At 32.0% G+C, this 21,066-nt stretch overlaps 1 protein-coding gene across 1 annotated transcript in view; it reads left to right on the forward strand.

Moving 5' to 3' along the window:
* The window catches only part of LOC143342821 (uncharacterized), a 249,076-nt gene that overhangs the window by 189,919 nt on the left and 38,091 nt on the right, over window positions 1-21,066 (forward strand). Inside the window, exons 19-20 of the mRNA XM_076767086.1 lie at window positions 4,920-4,994; window positions 5,081-5,267. Coding sequence (XP_076623201.1) covers window positions 4,920-4,994; window positions 5,081-5,267 — 262 coding nt within the window. The remainder of the gene's footprint in view (window positions 1-4,919; window positions 4,995-5,080; window positions 5,268-21,066) is intronic.

Below are 21,066 nucleotides of genomic sequence, written 5' to 3' on the forward strand. Positions count from 1 at the left end.
TACAGTATGTCAACAGTCTTTTATTTCAATTCGTGGCACAAAGATTAACATTGAAATTAATTGCTCGCGCATAACTTGCATAAAATTTAAAAGTATAAAAATGCAAGGAAATTTTTATATTATAATGACTGAACGTTTGAATTTCTATGTGAATGAATTTCATACTCATTAATTTTGTCTGTCTTTTTTTTGTAAGTTTCATTACGACACGAAAGTTAATATTTTCTACAAAAAATTTCACAAATCTCGAAACATTCAAACATACTAATTTTAATTTCTAGACTAACAACAGTATTTCATATATTTTGTTTCGTAATATTTATCACCGATTTATCTATCTTTGTTCCTTCTTATTTTCACTATTTTCTAAATACTTTTATTTACATTTTCTATTTGTCAATCTTACATTGTCCACTTCTATGACGGACATACTTGATTTTATTTGGAAATTATTTATCGCTTTAACGACCCCATCGACTGCAGCGGTCGCAAAGTTCATTAAAGAGGAAAAATCCATGAGTATCTCAGAGCGAAAAAGTAATGGTCACTCTAAGCGTTTAAGATATAATTACTAGAACCCTGAATTACAGTAGAATGAAGAATGCACGGTCATTAGTCTAATTCTATCAATCGAAAGCCTCGTAACAATCATCCAAGTGCAAATTAAATTTTTCGTTTCAAAACTACTTATAAACATTGTTATAAATGAATATCTTAGATTGTTGCTTCATAAAAATTTACGGTTTAAAAATTTAATTCCAAATATTTTTTTTTCAATTCTTTTCAACGAACGATAAATCAGTTCTACGGTTTTCTTTAATTCGAGCAACGTGACAAAGATTCAAAATAAATTATAAGTAACCTATTATCTATCTTAAATAATTTCATAACTAATTGCAAACGATTCACAATCGTGATTAATATAATATTTCCCCTCTAATATACTCAAGGCTCTTCGAAATCTATGAAATCGTTAACATGGTGAATAATTGTTTTATATTTCAAAAGTATCGTTCAAATCTTTTCCCTTCTATTTCATTTATTTTTTCCTCTCAATATTAACAAAGTTACACTCGTAAATATTTATTGCATTATGAAGTAATCAAGTAGCAAAAAAAAGACAACTCAAGTCTATTAAATTTTCTCGTAAATGACATAATGTATACTACCATGCATAAGTATTTGGGCACTTGCATATCACTGTAAAAATGTGAATTGTAACATTAATCCAACCCTTTACTATAAATTTGGTTCAAGATTTCATCTTGGATGATCACATTTGTAACGAGTAATGCACATATTTATATTCTACAGATTAACGTGTCGCCATCTACAGTAATGATTCTTAAAATGAACCCTAGATTCGTAAGTTGAACAATTTCCATCCTTCCCAACTGGAGGAATTCCCCTTTCAGCCAGTGGAGTACGAAATACGACATTTAAAAAACGACATGAGCTGTCTAAACATTTGCTGGTATCAAATTTCTCCTCCACAGTACGAAAGATGGGGCGACGTTCATTTTACGAATAATAATTTTATAAAACACTTTAATTCACAAATGTTACGTGAATATATAGCAATAAAATAAAGTTGTAAAATCGTTAACCGTATCTTGCTCGGTGTCCAAATACTTATGCACGGTGATGTACGTCTAAATTCGTCGCCATCGCATAAATCGACAGCGACGAATAACCGCTCTCATCTTCGATCTCCTTCAGCTTTCTTCGCGCGTCGAGAAAAATTCCGTAATCTTCGGGGATGATGTTGCACGTTCGGAAGTTTTCACCGAGAAAATTTCGAAACGTTTCTCACACTCGCTTAGTTTATCACGCGATTTACGAGAGGAGGGGAGGGGGGATTCTGTAACGCGTGCTGACAGACAACTTTATAGCCGTTCCCCGACAGTTTTTTCAAAGGAAAAACGATACCTTCTTGTAATGGAAATACCTGTTCCCGGTTGTAAAACCGACGGAAACACGGAATCCTGCTTCGCCCGTATATTCCGCATTTTTCCGCGTGCTTACATAGTTATTTCGAAGACTTCCTCCCGGTCGGTCGCAAATTCAAGCAATCCTGATATCTCGTTCCACGGATAGGCGGGAACTGATTTGCGATTGAATCGCTCGACGACCGCGGGACCGTTTTATTAATGCAACAGCATGACCATTAATTGAAAATCAATTAACCCACCTGTCGATTGTTCGGATACCTATTAATTAAACACCCGATCATCTGCATGCATAATAACCATACCGTTATTGGCATAATTGGCGTATCATCGTGTCTGTAATTCATGTTAATCCTTTCAGCACACGTGACATTAATTAACGCCGGAACGACTGACGACCGATCGGGGATTTCTTTTCTTACACGCGTACAGATTCCCCGTGATTTCTGGCGACGTGCAATTATGTCATGCTGCTCGGGAATTTAACTGTTGCATGATTTTTGTTCCGATCGAGGTAGTTGTTCCAATAACATTCTTCTTCGTCAGTCGCCACTTTGCATGGTAATAGAAAATTCTGGGCGTTATTTTTTGTCTAAATTATAATATGACGAGACCGAGTATTGTACAGAGTACAATTTTTTTTTATAGACTTTTATAAAAATAACACTCATTTCATTTATGAAATTGAAACAAAATTCTTCATTGTTCCAATAACATTCTTCTTCGACAGTCGTCACTTTGCATGCTAATAGAAAATTCTGGGCGTTATTTTTCGTGTAAATTATAATATAACGAGATGGAGTATTATACACAGTACAATTTTTTTTCTATCGTCTTTTATAAAAATAACACTCACTTTATTTATGAAATTGAAACAAAATTCTTAATTATTTTCGATTATTGAACTTGTAATGCAATAACTACTAGTTTATAAATTGAAAAAAAAATAATTTATTGTTAACTGCAATGCACATTAATATCGAATATTCGACACTATAGAAACATGAATGTTGATAAAACAAAAACTGCTATGTTATTCAAATATCATTCAAGATAAAATTTATCTTATCTTTACATATGGTTCAGTATTTATTTACTACTGTAATAAAAATGTTTAATGGTCGTACATATTTTGAAAGGACAAATCATATTTATTTTTAACGTATGAATTATACATTATTTGTTTTCTAGTGTAACGCAAATTTTGCGTACATGTTTTGCATTCTTAATTTTTTTATAATTTTGTTTGTAGCTTTTTTAGAAGAGTTTTATGCAATTGTATTGTTAGAAAGTATTATATTAAAGAACATTATAATAATACTTTCATATTATAGTATGCATTAACTGTACTGTGCAACTTGTTACTGTTTATTATTGAAAATGAAATAATGTTTTTATTAAATTATCAATAATCCTAATAATGAAATATATGCAAAGTGTCGACGAGCGTCTCATTGTCAAAATTAGGTGTAACTACTGTGATTGTGCTTATGAATGAATGGTTAAAACAAGTAATGTTGGTAACCCTTGTTCTAATTAGTTCTAATTCTTTGTGCTATACTCACACATATTTCTCGAAACCTCATTTCTAAAGAAATTAATAAATCATTAGTCGATTTAAGCAATTTGTTGGCTGTACAACATTTTTAACTTTATCGTCTGAAGCATCTTTGCTCTTTTTTACCTGATTTCACAGTCATTTTACCGATTACAATTATTGTAAGTTTTTTATTTAATCATTGATGAATTTGTATTTTGCACTTTTCTGACTCTAATATTTTATTCTACATATATTTTGATTTGAATGTCTAGTAAAGAGAGTTCTTGTTGATATACACATAAATCAAATTATAATAAACTTCATATGTTTAAATAGAATAAAAATTATATGAATTTTGTATTTTCCTTTCAATGTTTTACACAATAACTTTTATAGATTATTATTTACTAAAGATAATTAAAATCAAGGTTGAAAATTTGCAGAAGTTATAAGTTTTCACAATTCTTATACAAGCAAGCAATTATACTAATTCTTATTTAGCTTTCAATTTAGTGAAAAAGAAAACACGTGTGTGATTAAATCACAAAAGGTAAACAAATAATCGAAAACGTTGTACGACAATATGTTGCTTGAGTTGACAAACGATTTGTAAATTCCTTTTAATAAGACTCGCATTCACTCTCATCACGCTTGTTTCTAAACATTTCAGTCATTCTTTTTTGAGAAAAAACCCTTCGTTACTAACAATAAATCACTCGTAATTTTAACATAATATGAACTCATCCCTGCCTAAAAATGAAAGATTTCTTTACTATATAATGATTTCTTTATTATATATAACTGCTTTATTTAGGGAAGAATACGATTTTAAAAATTTTATATACATAGATATAGTAGCTTTTTATAAAAAAAGTACCAATATTCAGAATCACCATTTCGTCTGATTGCCATTTGTATTATCTTTAAAAAACATATACATGTAACAATAAATTTGCATACATTCGATTAATCATTATTATATCAACGACTGAAAATCGTACTCCACCTAATGATGTATCTATAGATTAACACATTAACTGCTAGATCAAAACAATTACAAACTACGTAACTTAAAACTTGCCACAGTATTTATGTTTCTCAGTAAAATTCACGAACGCTACCCAGATCTATTTCTCGTGACACTTCAACTGAAGAATTAATTTTTATCATTTCTTATAAATGACGCGGCAGTCAAAGTGTTGAACAAAAATTTGTCGTACTTTGAAAAGGACCGACAAACAGTCAAAACGTGAATTAATAAATGAAAAACATTTTCCTTGCTCGTATCGATTCTTTAAGCGTGTCGTGTTCATTTTATTTTGCCCAATAATAAAATGGTTGTGCATTGTTGATTTAAATCAATCCAGCCAATCTTGCAATCTCCAGAATCCAATCTAAAAGCTCTTGTTCACACTTGTTTCGCCATTCAGCCGCGGTACTACAGGAGAAGGATGCTGATGTGTCCCGGTAGACCACCCCAACCGATACCATCCACCGTTTACGGGGTGAGTGAGCACGATTTCTTCGTCGATGTGACGCTAGAGGGAACCGGAAAAGCACAAAGCTGTGTATCCTCTAATTTGACTTACAGTGGCAGATACCAAGCGGCTGCTACCTCAGGTACACGAGAATCTTCTCCGGGGCGTACACGGTTCAGAACTACCGTGGACAAAGGCAAAACGGTTATCACGATCCGAGGGCAGCTTATCACGAAGTTCATCCCATTCGTGGGGGCCAAGGTCATCTTCAACAGCCCGGAACGTATCCTCTCGGCGATTGTGAGTACCTCTGTTGTCTTCCATTTCTCAAATCGCTGACATTGTTGGGTCAGAGATAAAAGAACTATGAAATTTCTAAGGAGTAATCGTCGTAACATCTAATTATTTGGAAAATATCTTTAACCCCTTGACGTACGACTCGATTCCAAATGATTTTCCAAACGTATACTGTTTAATTTTGTTTAAATTTGTTCACAAGGCTACGAAAGTGAATAGATTTGCTTTACGAATACGTCGTGAATGTAACAATGTGTTGATTGTAATATATAAGTATGTACTTCGACATAGTCGAATTTAAGGATGGGAATTGATGTTCAGAAAGTAGAATAATGAAGCAGAGAGAATGGTACTGTATTGAATTTAAAAAAGGGAGTGAAAGGTATGTACTTTGATATAGTCGAATGTCTTTAAACGATTACAGACTTGATGAGATACACAAGTACTGTATAATTATTAATTATATCAAGTATGGTACCTCTATATACGGGGTGTTCGACCACACCTGGGAAAAATTTTAATAGGAGATTCTAGAGGCCAAAATAAGACAAAAATCAAGAATACCAATTTGTTGATCGAGTCTTCGCTAAAAAGTTATTAACGTTTAAAGTTCCGCCTGTAGAACGGCAATCTGCGAATAGCTGCGTGCTTTAAACTTTAAACGTTAATAACTTTTTAACGAAGCTTCAATCAAGAAATTGGTATTCTTGATTTTCGTCTTATTTTGGCCTCTGGAATCTCCCATTAAAATTTTTCCCAGGGTTGGCCAAACACCCTGTATAAATAAAAAAAGAGATAACATGTTAATGGGTCTATACGTCGAATCTGTTATAGTAATTTTTTCAGATTAAAATTTGACGATTTCTTCATAGCTGATCGAGTAGAATTTTTCAAATTAATAAACTATATATTTGGTTTAACGCGAATTTGAAGATACAAAAAAAGATGAAAAGAAACTTGTTTATTTTAATAGGATAAATATTTCAACAAGCGTAAATTTTGGTCAGGGTTGTATTTTACTAGGTTGATATATTAATCCAGTGATGTAGCTCGTGTAAAAACAAATTTTGATATTAAATGTTTAATTTCTGTTGTTTGATAGTAGTTCAAATTTTGTTGAAATAGTGAGACGACCTTTTATTGAACTCAATGATTCTCATTTTCATTTCTGTAAAAGATTGTTTAAATATGAGGTTAGATTTTTTATTTCTACCATTCGAACAAAAAGTATTTTTATTTCTGTAGTATGTTTGGTAAAATATATGGTAAGTGTCTTATAAGATTAATCATTGAAGCGTAGAGTTTAGTAGTTCAGGTCGTCGATATTTTCGAAGTAACGATAGATTGGCTAACACGTCTGATTGTCATGATTAGACAAACATTGATTTAGCAATTTGATCACGTCAAATTGCAATCAGTGTTATGATTGCGAAAGCTAGTTGATTTGACGATCAGGTGCCAGACGAAGTTGATTTTACCGTATCATTGTAGAAATCAAGAGACTCGATTTCGAAAGTCTTATTATCAAATGTTTTTTTGTTGAACTCGTGCATTTATGTTCATCCAAAAGTTTAAAACACGAAAAAGTTGATCGTAAATGCTGCCTGTGATTTCTGCAACAATAATCACGTATGAAATTTCGTTTTATTAAAGTGTCACAAACATTTTAATAAAAATATGTATTATAAAATCGATGAACGTTTTTCGTGAATATTGTATTTTTTAGGAAAATTGTTTAATTAAAAAACTGAAGTGGTCGATTGATTACTTTTGAAATTCAAATTTTCATCAACACAGTTTTAGGGGAAAAATATAGCGATTTGATTTTGAAAATTATTACGAGTTTTTATTACAATTGCAGAAACATATTTGGTATAACTAATTCTAGCGTAATCAAACATAGTTTGTCTGAAAAGTTTCGACCATTAGTTTATGTTCCCCTTCAATGTACAATCTTCTCGACAAGATATAAATACTAATATGATATTTGGTAAAACATTTTTTTATACAAAAAATGCCAATTTTATATTATTGTCATAATTTTGATGAATCGAAGACAGCTTGCATTAACATTTTCGTTGTATTAAATTTAAGATTTTGTATACTCATTCTTGCAATGATATGCAACATATACAGTGTCCATTTGAAAACTTTAAATCTAAATATCTCGAAAACAACACATTTTCAGAAAAAAGTGTTAAATACAAAAGATACTCTGATTTGAGGGGGAAATACAACTATTTTATCTATTTTTTATTTGTTGAAAACTTTCAAGGTTATTTGAAAGGTAACCTTGTTTTTTAAAATGAAAACCCATATTTTCATTTACAGATTCTTATTTTACTCAAAAAAGGAACAAACTTTTGTATTAAACATTATTTTATCAAATTTTATCTTATATGAATATTTAACAAAATAACAAATTTGTTTATTTATGATACTCCGTTATTTTTCTATGACTGACTATTACACTTTTTTATGTAGCTTCTTTAATACATAAAGAATCGCAATAGACGCTTACATCTTCAAAACATGACAAAAATGTTAAAACAATAGATTATCGTTTATAATAAGAAAAGGAGCACAATACTCCTATCTTATCTGAGCTAAGCAACAATATAATCTATTATAAAATCCATTTCTCATATGCCATAAAAAATAAAGAAGTTTCATAAGTAAACAAATTTTTTATTTTATTGAACATCCTAATAAGATAAAATTTGTAAAAGAATATTTCGTACAAAAGTCTGTTCCTTTTTTAAGTAGAATAAGAATTTGCAAATAAAAATATAGGTTTAAGGCTGTGAGATTATCTTTCAAATAACCTTGAAAGCATATAAGAAATGAAAAATAACTAAAATAGTTGTGTTTTTCTCTCAAAATCAAGTAACTATTTTATTTAACATTTTTCCCAAAAATGTGTTGTTTTCAAGATATTTAAATTTAGAGTATTCAAACAAATACCTTGTATAGGGTATATAAAGTGTAAATTCTGTATCTTTCAAATATATACTTACACGCGAAGGGTCATATTTTCATCCAGTATCGTATTTTAGAAAGGAAAAAGAGATTTCGGATCTTTGAAAAAAGACGAACACGAAACATGACTCTAAATCCGGGAAATCGAGTCGGCACATCTTCTTTAAAAACGGGAATCGAGGCATCGATACGGGCGGTACGTTGGGAAGGAGCGTCTCGTTGGAAGAAAGATTTGCAATCCCGAGAAATCAATGAGGAAACGAGATTAAGTTCGTCCCGTGAAAACTCGAGTACGTTTTCGGGAGGGGAAAGCCGCGCGAGGGATCAAAAGGACGGGAACGTGTGAAACACGGAAAACCCCGAAGCGTCGGGACGGAAAAGAGGGATACGACGCGCGCGTTTAAAGTTAATCACAGAGCCTCGGGTAATACGTCGATGGGAAACATGTTTACCGGAAGAGAAAACCTTGGGGGTTCTAAAGATTTCGTTTGGCAAATTTAAAGCCTCCCGATGAAATTAAGCGTCGTCTGATTTTTCTGTCGGTTGCAAAGTGGCTCTGATCATTCATTAGTCGGTAGAATTAGGGGGAAATACAGGATGGTTACTAACTGTAATCCTGTCGGAGATAAAACGAAAATCAGGAATAACGAAATTGCGTTTCTGAATTTCTATTACTTTCCTATCTGTGAAGAAGGTACTCTAAAGTATTGCAATAAATAAAACAATCGAAATACCAAGGGAAATAATTAATCATTCGTGTGCAAATAAATCGCAAATGTGCAATAGAATTTATCCATACCAGGCTTCGTTTTCGAAAAAATTATTTATCTTTGCTTGTGTTCGTAATCTTTAATGGCGACGTAGATAGACGCAGAAAGGATAATCCAGTTGATGTTTCCAAACACATATTCAAGTGGAAATACCGAGCTTTGAGCAGACATGTTAGCCAATTTGTATTCAATCGCACGCGAACTGCAAGGATCTTCATAGTTGATTTTCTCTAAACTGAAACTCCTTGTAAATAAATTCTATTCCATATTTACTTTTGCAATAACTATTTACTCGAACAAATAAATGTATATTTTTCTATTCAACGTAGAAAGACTGCATAAAAAGAATAAACTGTACAAGAAGGTTGGGTCCAAACTTATAATACGTGTTATTCAGGTTAAATAGATGAAAAATGTGCATATAAACTTACGTTCGAAAATGCTTTATTGAAAAGATATAAGCTTTCAAAGATTTACAAACAAAATTCATTTGTCTTACAGTACGATAGAAATAGAAAATCAACATTAGGAATGTATTGAAAATGCATTTACTATTATTTCTAGTCTCAGTAATTCGACAAATCGATGAATTCTTGCTGAGGAGGAATTTTCGAATATTTCATATAACTGCCACAACAAATCATAAATATCTTTAAAAGTTTATATCTTTTCAATAAAGAGTTTCAGACTTATATAAAGTCTTTTTATTTATTTGACTTCAGTAAAAACGTAGTATAAGTTTTGTTGCAACTTTTTTAAACAACCCATATACAGGGTGTTCGGCCAACCCTGGGAAAAATTTTAATGTCAGATTCTAGAGGCCAAAATAAGACGAAAAGGTTATTAACGTTTTTGGGCATGAAATTTCGGTGAACCATTTCTGCAAACATTATACTTTCAGTAAAGAATTTTTTTCTCGCAAGTGCGTAGGAATTCGGGGGTAGATCTACTTACCAAAAATGATTATAATGGACTCTCCCAACTGAAAATAATTTTTTTAGAACGATTTGAAATTTTTTAATTTTGTCGAAAAATTTAGGCACCTACCCCCTGGTCGATTTTTCTTAAAAATTCGTTTTTGATTTTTAGTAATTTCGTTTGACGTCCTACAGAAAAGTTGTCTAATACTTTTTTGTAGGTATCCATGAGCTCTACTTCAGAAAAAAGTTTCATTGAAATATATTCGCTATTGTAGGAGTTATGGACGTTTGAAAATTAGACCCTTTTTATGGGGTTTTTCTCATTTTACGGGGTCAAGGAACAACTTTTCGAATATTTTTATAATTGCTACATATTCTATACTAAAATATGCGTCGTTTGCCTTTTTGAACATTAAAATCGTCCAATCCGTTCAGAAGTTATGACGTTTTAAAGATACGCATAAAATTTTTGAGTAACATTTCTGGCCTGAAATTATATTTTCGTTAAAGAATTTTTTTCTCGAAAGTGGGTACGATTTCGAGGGTATGTCTAATGACCAAAAATGATTGGAATTGACCCCCGCAACTAAAAATAATTTTTCTAGGAGGATTTGAAAAAACTTTTTTTCGTCGAAAAATTTAGACACTACCCCTTGTCGATTTTTCTTAAATATTCGTTTTTCATTTTTAATAAATTTGTTTGACACTGCATAAAAATGTTGTCTAATACTTTTTTGTAGATACCCATGAGCACTACTTCAGAAAAAAATTTCATTGGAATATATTCTCTATTGTAGATGTTATGGCCATTTGAAAAGTGGACCATTTTTATGGGGGTTTTCTCACTTATCGAGCTAAAGGTACAAGTTTTCGAACATTTTTGAAATTTCTACATATTCTTCACCAAAATACGTGTTGTTTACATTTTGAAATATTAAAATCCTCCAATTCGTTCAGAAATTATGATATTTTAAACATTTGTATGATATTTTGAGGAGGCATTTCTGGCCAGAAATTATATTTTCGATAAAGAATTTTTTTCTCGAAAGTGGGTAGGATTTCGAGGGTATGTCTAATGACCAAAAATGATTGTAATTAAGCCCCGCAACTGAAAATAATTTTTTTAGGAGGATTTGAAATTTTTTAATTTAATTTTTTAATAACTTTTTTAAACGAAGCCTCAATCAACTAATTGGTATTCTTGATTTTCGTCTTATTTTGGCCTCTAGAATCTCCCATTCAAATTTTTCCCAGGGTTGGCCGAACACCCTGTATTTCATAACTGTGCACCTATATTTATGCATACATTTTAAAAAATTGTGAAAAATGAAATCGAATATTTCAAAGCCAAAAATATACCTAAATGTCAATATAGGTTATTCCAATTCCAATTTTATTTCATCTTCAGTATTATTACAGTTTCCATATTATTTCGATTCTGATTTCATCACTATAAAGGTTTCACTATGATTTGTACGAAAATGTTACGAACATATCGAAATAACTTCGATTTTTAGACCCTGGATAAGAGCAGCTATTCTTTGTCTAGAAATGTATGGATTCAAATCTAGGTCCAGTGAACCGTGTGGCGTATAAATCCCTTTCCTCCTTACAATTTTCAGAAAGAGGATTCACGCTCGCAATCTTACCGTGTCATTTTGAATTTCTCGCGTGGTTAAGAACAGTTTCATTTTCTAGGGTAGTCGAGTTACAGATATTGCGGTCCAAATTAAACGTTTGCGATCTACGAGCAATCTCGCGTCCAATAAATTATATTATTTTTTAATCGTTAGCTAGTTCGTTCTAAAAATCCCAGAACAATCTTAACAGAACAGAACCTGAATTTTGGTCGATGTTATTACAATTATATTCACCTCTTACATGTAAAAAAACACAAAATAAATATGAAGTTGGTGTGTATAGTCAGAACACAATCAACATTCCATCAAAACAGTTAGATATTGAAATAATATGTTTGGTGTGAGTAAAAGTTTTTGATGGATGTGGTACTTACACGTCCAAGATTGTAAGCAATCTTTCTTAGATGTCGATATGTAGTCAATCTATCAATGTTTAACATATTAGAAACAAAATTCAAATTATCTTTCATGTCGTGTTTGAATTTAGAACACTATCTTTCACAGATTGGAATTATTACAACATATTTCCAAATGCATCGCAAATTTTTTTACAGTATTTTTAATATTGATTTCTCCTGTTCGTCTTCAATATTAGTTTTCAACAAAACTGTCAATTCAAAGCAGCTAATTCCAGTTGTATATATTGTATTATAATAACTGATTGTACTACGTTGCCATACAATGAATGCACTAATATATTCTATTTTTTTAAATAAGTGGCTCTACTTAATGAAATTACATGCATTTGCTTTGAGTAATTATTTATTTAGCATAAACATATTACCCAGTATTAAGAAAAAAACATTTAAAAACACACTTCTTTGATTGAAGATCAAATCGTTAAAACGTTAGAGTAAATTTTTATATTTAAATTCAATTTTGTTATTATATTATAATTTGTCGTTGATCAACGTAGTGTCACAATACGTTCAATCTGTTTGAATCAGTGTCACATTTGAAACAACTAAACAGGACATCGAAGAGACACGTGTAAGCAACATACTGCTTCAAACGTCTGCTCGTTCATTTCGTTAACGTTCAATTAGTCTAGTGTTTCATTTCTATATGCATGTGTTAAACGTAACACGTCAGAATTCAATCCATTCATTTGAATTAGTCTTGCTTTATTAGTCTCTGTAAGACATACCGATTCGTGTATCATCGCGACCGAGCTTAACCGAGATTTACGACCTTTCCAAACTCCCTTGAATTGTGGTATACGGGTCCGTACGTGGTAGCATTTTGGATCGAAAGATTTATTGAATCTAGTAACAATTTAGTAAACTGTACATCTAATTCTTTTTCTTTTTCTTGTAAAATATTCTATCAGAAAATTTGTGCACCTACGTGATGAGACTTCCCAATTGTAACGAGTGTCTTTTTGGTAAATGATTCTGACGTTTGACCAAAATTGCAACTGGTTTTATCAGGAGTTAAAAGTAAATAAGTGAATAAATGTACAAATAGAGTAAACGATAAGTCGAATTTTATGTGCAAACTATAAACGTGAATACAATATTTTAAATATGATGACGAGTAACAGAAACAAGAAAGAATTTGAAAAGTATTAATAGGTACTATTTCAATTTTTCTTTACTCATTTAATATCGTATCAGGCCATTGAGAGTTTCATTTATAAAATATCAGCACAAATGTTACATAAATTTAACAAATAATTCTCATATAATTGTCTACTTACATTCTACGTTTTGTACAATGACATTGAAATTTTGCTTCTTATTTATTTGTTTCTTTTTAATTATTTTTCATCGAATATGTTTATCCTTCATAAGTTACAATTTCGTTACGCAATTATTACTATTCCTGATATTGAAATAATAGAGAAAATCACGGCTCGAATAAAGAAGTCTTTCACAAAAGAATTACTTTAAACGCTACGATAGGAATAATTGCGAATCGCTTTGAGAGTTTCCTCGAAATTGCATCGAGAAGTTTTGGAACGTCTCGAGCCATGCGTCTGAAAATAATTTTCGACTATTGGAAAGAAATACTGAACCGACGATGCGGAATCGAAATACGGAAGAATAGATCGATAAGAATGTAAACTAGATCGCACGATCTTCCAGATCGAAGATCGACCGAGCTTCATGCAAAATGTATTGTCGCACCGTCGGGGCGAGCTCGTCCCAAGAGCATGGTTGAACCATCTGCATTTTTCAACCGCGAACTGGGCCAAGATGGTGGCGAAGGAAAAACGTACAGACGAAGACGGAATCACCGAGTCTCTAAAAATTCCGCGAAAACGGGAAGAATTACTTTCCCCCGGAGCAGCGTCGAGTATTCACCGGTAACGGAATTGAAACAGTTTTACACAGTCGAGGAAGCACGTTCGTTAAGAAGAGAAATGTTCGGACAAAAAAATATCGGAAGCCTTGGCCCATCAAATCACGCTGATACAATGAACTGATGCTTCATTTGAAAGTCCAATGGGACCATTACTTTGTGACTTGTGTTCCCTCGAGTGCACGTTTGCAAGTAAAAAGGATCTACTATCGAGCTTGTACGAGATGTAAAGTGTCTTATTTTGTTACTGGCGAATGCTTCCAAACGCTGGCTTTTGATAAACTTATCGACGTTCTTAATTACCATTCGTCGAGCAACTCTTTTTTGATATTCCTGTTATATTAATGACACGGTTAAAATATTAATCTGTTTCCATGTTTTATAAAAATCCATACTTCCAAAATTACTTATTAATTGATAAAATAAATGTGAATGTTGTATAAGATACAGTAAGTTCTTTAAAATCAATTTTATCGTAGAAATTTAGTCACAATAAATGCGATACTAATAAACATTTGTACTTTCATTGTTTCGTTGAACAATTTTATTACTGAGAAAATTATATAAAATTTTGGAAGCAGGTTTTAATCCTTCAAGATGGACCATGACAGATAAAAAAGATAGAGATATTTTTGGTTATTTTACCATTGTACCAAGTTTCATCGAAATTGGCGGTTAACGTTTCGGCGTGGTTTCTTGTTGGAACAAAGCTATAATTTTGCCCATTTATCACGATCAACCTGTGCTGCGCCCGAATGCTTCGTTTCGCGATTCCTGGTTCTTCGAAATTCCCTTTATTATTTTCGGCAGAGAGGTCGGGACGAGGAAAGTTTAGGGTCCAAGAACTTCGGCACTCGTGGTAATTTTCCAAGCGTCGAATAAGGCAGGGTTGAGGGATGCATGCGACGCGTTGAAAGGCGCGGCTGGACGAAAATAGGGCTTCGAAAGTGGTCTCGACCCGCGCCAATGGTTTCACGGGTATCACGTTCGCGTCAAAGTGTAGTCGGCAAACTACTCGATGCACACTGCTCTCGCACTCTTTTCTTTCGCGACCTATCCTTCTTTTTTCCTTTCGTTTCTCGCGAAAAAATGGAATCTTCATTCGTAATAGAATGATTAGTCATGCAAATATTGCACACATTAAAATTGATTTAATTGAACAATCGTTAGAAAGTCTACAATTATCCTTGCAACGTATTGTAAATTAATTTATTTTGTTAAAATTTTGGTAAAATCCACATTTGTAGTTCCTTATATATTACATCTTTTGTACTAAAGGGTTTATTCCCTTTAATAAATGAATAATAATAATAATAATTGTACAAAGTGTTTCAAAATGAGGAGACGAACCGAAACGGGAAGTAAATTGAAAAATAGAGACAATATGCTCAAAGTGTCAATTTTATTTTGTATTTTTACGATTTGAAAATCTCAAAACGTAACTGAATAACAGTTTATTTATTTAACAAGTAATCTGCATTATTACTCTAATTATTGCATCTTTCCTGCAGTCTGTTGTTTTGAATGGATGGCATCTCGAAATGGATACCTGAATCTTCTTCAAATTTGCGATACATATTAACACTAAACCTACCGTGACCGGTCAAATGACTGTTTCTAAAATTTTGTTTAGAATTTCTAACACAGAATACTATTTTAGCGCCATTTAACTTTACGATTTTTCTTATAGTATACGTGCAATGAATTTTACAATATTCATTTCCATTCTTATTGTTTGTTTTCTGAGAAAAATATGTAGTCTGTCTTGCCTGCCACGACTGGTTATCTAACTAATTAGCTTCCAATGAAAGTAGAAAATATACAACAAAAATGAGAGGAGAGAATCTTTAGTTTCCACTGTCTTAAAACAGTCTAACAACGCGTATTAAAAATAGTAAAACTTTAAACGCGTGCAGTTCCGAAACCACTAGTGTTTTTTGCATAATTGAGCCACCGTTGGCAGCGGCAAAGCTTCCTCTTTAAAATGGTTTTTGGTTTTTGACGATCCGACTTTCCGTTTTCGAGATATCGTAATTTATGTAAAGCGATATTTTTTAAATCCCACTATTCACGCTCTCGCCGCCTTAGAAACGTATATTAATACGTATTAAAAATACTAAAACTTTAAACGCGTACAGTTTCAAAACCACTAGTAATTTATTAATTATTGAGGTATTGTTAGAAGCGGCAAGGCCTCCCCTTTAAAATGGTTTTTTGTTTTTGACGATCCGACTTTCCGTTTTCGAGATATCGCAATTTATGTAAAGTGGTATTTTTCTTAATTTGACTATCTCTGTCTCCGTCTGACGCGTCGCGCTGGACCTCTTTGTCGCGCGTGAGTCGAGACAGTCACGTGACTAGGAAGTCGTAGTATTTCCAAGAATTTACTACGCACTGTTTACTATTTTCACGCGCGCGTGTTGATTGATCTCGAAACGTAAACAAACGCTTCGGACGCTTCTATCTCCGAAACTAGCCACCGCATCGACTTGAAACTAAAATTGCAATATCTCCGGAACTAATAAAGCTATCGACTCTCACAAACGCTCATTTTAAAGGGCATTTCACCCTCTACCTAATGATCATATCACCTACTATAATTTTTTCTATCTTCTATGTTTATTTTGTCATTTACTTTTACGCTCGGCTTCAAACAAAAATTGTCATATCTCCGGAACTAATTACGCTATCGACTTGTACAAACGCTCATTTTAAAAAGCATTTCATCCCCTATCCGATGAGCATATCAACTATTATTATTCGTGCTGTCTTCTATGTTTATTTTGAAATCTACTTTGACGCTACATACCCAATGAAGCTTCAGCAATTTCTATTGATCGTACGACTTGTGTTGCGGTAAAATTGGATCATTAATTGTTTATTTAATTGAAAATGAATTTAAATTTGTATACAGGGTGTTTCCATAATTACTATCCCATTTTTTCGTAAATAATTGTTTTCTCCGGAATTAACTACGGTATCGACTTGAAAGAAAATTTGTTTTCAAGAGCATTTTATCTTCTATCCGATGGAAATTATTAATTTAATGCTATTAAAGTACTTATTCACGTTTAGAGTAAATGTATTGAATATTTTTGTGCAGGTTCTTAAAATTCAGTACTTTAAGAAAAAATATGGCAAAATTAGAAGTACGTTGCCTCGTAAAAGAGAAAAAGAAAGACTGATTATTTGACCGGTCATGGTAGGAATAGGTATACATGAAGTGCCGTTAAGTTTAGTGTTAAGCAGATGTTCTTTCATCGTGTTAACTAAAATTATATTAATATTTGCAATAGCTTTTTATTTTCACATGTCTGTTATTTTGTCTAATACTTTTCTCGCTGCTTCATTTTGGTTAAAACGATAGCGATTGATCTATACATTAATATAATTTTTTAATTTGTTATTTCGTGTGAATACGACATCAATCGTGATAGCCATTTAAAATATCATACTGCACGAAATATGCAATTATTTTAATAATAATAAGGATAATATAGTACAAAAATGTATCTGTGTTATCTCTAAATATAGTCAAACATGTATACACAGTTTCAAGATTATAATAAATATTTTATACTGTTGGATCTGGGTGGCCAGATTAAAAGATTCAATGTAAATGCAACGAAACATATATTTTGAGGAGAAATGCACCTCACTACAATTACACAAATTGCAAATAAACAATGACACAGAAGATACTGTCTTGCATTTTAATTTTTAATTTTTAATTTATTGTATTAATTTAATTTATTTGTATTTATTTGTATTATTTGTATTTAATTTAATTTATTATTTAATTTTTCTTAAGATCGCCCTAAAAACGACAGTCCCTTAAGTAAATTTTTATTTTTATATCTTGCCTCTGTAAGTTTGCATAAACATTCCTTTATTCTGCAAATATTAATGAATTCTCCCCAAAAGTTTACTTTGGAATTCGGTAATTATTTTGCACATATTTGAGAGATATAGACTTGACTTCAATTTGTTAAAGAATCGTAAGTATACGCTGCACATCTTGTTTGGTTTAATTTTTGAAATTTTCTAATTATAAGATAAATAAATTGTTAATATGTTTCTAGTGTCTTTAGTAAATTGTACATTTTGCAATCAGTTTTTCCCAGGTAATGCTATTATAAACGCTTTACTCCATTATTTTACACATGCAAATTGTATGCAACTGGTCATTGTTTATCTACAGTTTATCGTTTCACGAGCTTTATATTGATCATGTTGCCAGTTTTGCACGTTTAAATTTGCCGACTGTAGATTATTTTGAATTTTGCCGACAGAATTTATGGACAAACTATGTACAATCTCGGTAATCCGACACGTATATGTATAATCGGAGCACCGTTGGATACGCAAATTGCCGGATTACCGGGAATAACGGGAATTAAATGTGTTACACAATTGAAGGAATAATACTCTTTTATTTATCAAATATTACTGTTGATGAAAAGTGCATAAAAGCCGTTTTTATTATTTTGCAGTGAATTGAGAATTAAATAAACAACGAACAATTAAACTCGCACGCAATATTTTCCAGCATACTAATCGTGACTCCCATATTTTAGAATCGCAATCAAAAAATAATCGAATTTCATCACAATAAAGAATAAAAAAAAATATAAACGCATCGGTTGTTTTTTTTTCGATGGAAGTAAACAACTCTCATTGTTCTACGATTAGATGTTAAAACCTTTATTATAAAGACAGTATTGTATTTTCAAAAATAGTTTATGAGTACGAGTAGATTTTTTTATACAAATTAATTTTACAAAATTTTAATCGGATATTTAAATAAAAATATAAGACATCGATTACATCGTTCAATGAGTTTGAACTAATTAGTGGTAACGTTATAATCGGCAGATTTGAAATTGTATATCTGTGTGTATGTGAAATTTGTACTTATGAGAATGTGGATCAATTGCTTAATGGGAACATGCAATATTACTAGGTAACATTGGTACAACATTGCAAGCAGTATTGCCATGAATAGAAGGAACAGGCGTTGAAAACAGAATGTTACTCGACGTGCTGTGGAATTCTCGGAAAGTACACTGCTTCGGCCGCTAATGGCGCTTGCATGCCGGAAACTCAACTGAACAGATCAGCTTAGCGCTGTTGAGAACCAGCCGTGAAACTGTTTTGTCGAGGTGGCTGGGCGACTCGACAAAACAATTAGAGTGATGTACTACTGTTCCTATTGGCTCTCGTGAGAAATCATGAGTGGTACCAAACCGAAATTGATTAGTTCAGTTTCCGGTACGCAACTGCCCTACAGTGGCTCGTTTATTATACTTTCTATTTAATCAAAATCTGATTGCTGATATAAATTTGTAGAAACGTATTTAATATACAGGATTATATTATATAATCCTGGGAAAAGTTTTAATGGGAGATTCTAGAGGTCAAAATCAGACGAAAATCAAGAATACCAATTTGATGATTGAGGCTTCGTTAAAAGGTTATTAAAAAATTTCAAATCGTTGACGGAAAAATTATTTTCGGTTGTGGGGGTCAATGACAGTCATTTTTGGTGAATAGACATACCTCTGAAATCCTATGCACTTTCGAGAAAAAAATTCGAGTAAGTGCTGGAATTTTTCGGCGAAAGAAAGAATTTCAAATCGTCCTGGAAAAATTATTTTTGGTTGCAGGGGTCAATTGAGATAATTTTTGGTGAATATACTTACCCGCGAAATTCTACGCTGTTTCAAGAAAAAAATTCTATACCGAAAATACAATGTCTGACCATGAATGAATGATTCCCCTGAAATTTCATGCGCATGTTTAAAAATTCATAGCACCTAAACGGATTGGAGGATTCTAATTTTTCAAAATGCAAATAATGCGTATTTTGGCCAAGAATATGTAGAGATTGCAAGAATGTTCGAAAAGTTGGCCCTTAACACCGTAAAACAAGAAAACCCCCATAAAAATGGTCCAATTTTCAAGAGGCTATAACTCCTACAATAGTGAATGAATTTGATTGAAATTTATTTCTGAAGTAGAGCTCATGGACACCTACAAAAAAGTATTAAACAACATTTCCGTACAACGTCAAACAAATTTATTAAAAATCAAAAACGAATCATTAAGAAAAATCGACAGTGGGTAGGTGATTAAATTTTTCGACGAAAAAAAAAAATATCAAACCGTTGTAAAAAAATTATTTTGAGTTGCAGGGGTTCATTACAATCATTTTTGGTGAATACACATACCCCCGAATTCCTACGCACTTTGGAGAAATAAATTCATGACTGAATATATAGTTTCTGGCCAGAAGTCGTTCCTCGAAATTTCATGCATAACTTTAAAAAATCATAACTCCTGAACGGATTGGACGATTTTAATGTTTCAAAAGGCAAACAACGCGTATTTTAGTGGAGAATATATAGAAATTCCAAGAATATTCGAAATGTCGTTCCTTAACCGTGTAAAATTAGAAAAAACTCATAAAAATAGCCCAATCTTCAAACATCCATAACTCCTACAGTAGTGAATATATTCCAATGAAATTTAGTATGGAAATAGAGCTCGTGGATATCTACAAAAAAGTACTAAACAAAATTTCCGTAGGACGTCAAACAAATTTATTAAAAATGGAAAATGAATCGTTAAGAAAACTGAAATTTTTCGACGAAAAAATAAAATTTCCAATCGTTCTGGAAAAATTATTTTTGGTTGCGGGAGGCAGTTACAATCCTTTTTTGTGAATACACATACCCCCAAACTCCTACGTACTTTCGAGAAAAAAATTCTTTACTGGAAATATACTGTGTGGTCAGAAATGTTTCTATAACTTTTTAACGAAGCCTCAATCAACAAATTAGTTTCCTTGATTTTCGTCTTATTTTGGTCTCTAGAATCTGCCATTATAATTTTTCCCAGAGGTGACGTGGTAAGTCAAAGTGTTAAGAAATTTTTATTCCTAGAAAATTAGGAACTATGCTACTATGTAATCAATTTTGGTTGTTATCGTAAACATTTTAAATCTTATACATTTTCTCCAACCGTGACTTTGAATGACCTTGAATAATTATAGTCACTGAATTCCTAATGAAAGGGACTATCATTGTAGGTGTTTCAAAAAGGATGATTCTATTTAAAAAGATGAAGGTGACCTTGATTTCTTTAAAAAGAAATGACATAGAAATAAAAATATTTTTGGCATCGTGTG

The sequence above is a fragment of the Colletes latitarsis genome, chromosome 6, assembly GCF_051014445.1.
Source record: "Colletes latitarsis isolate SP2378_abdomen chromosome 6, iyColLati1, whole genome shotgun sequence".
In the NCBI taxonomy this organism is placed as follows: Eukaryota; Metazoa; Arthropoda; class Insecta; order Hymenoptera; family Colletidae; genus Colletes; species Colletes latitarsis.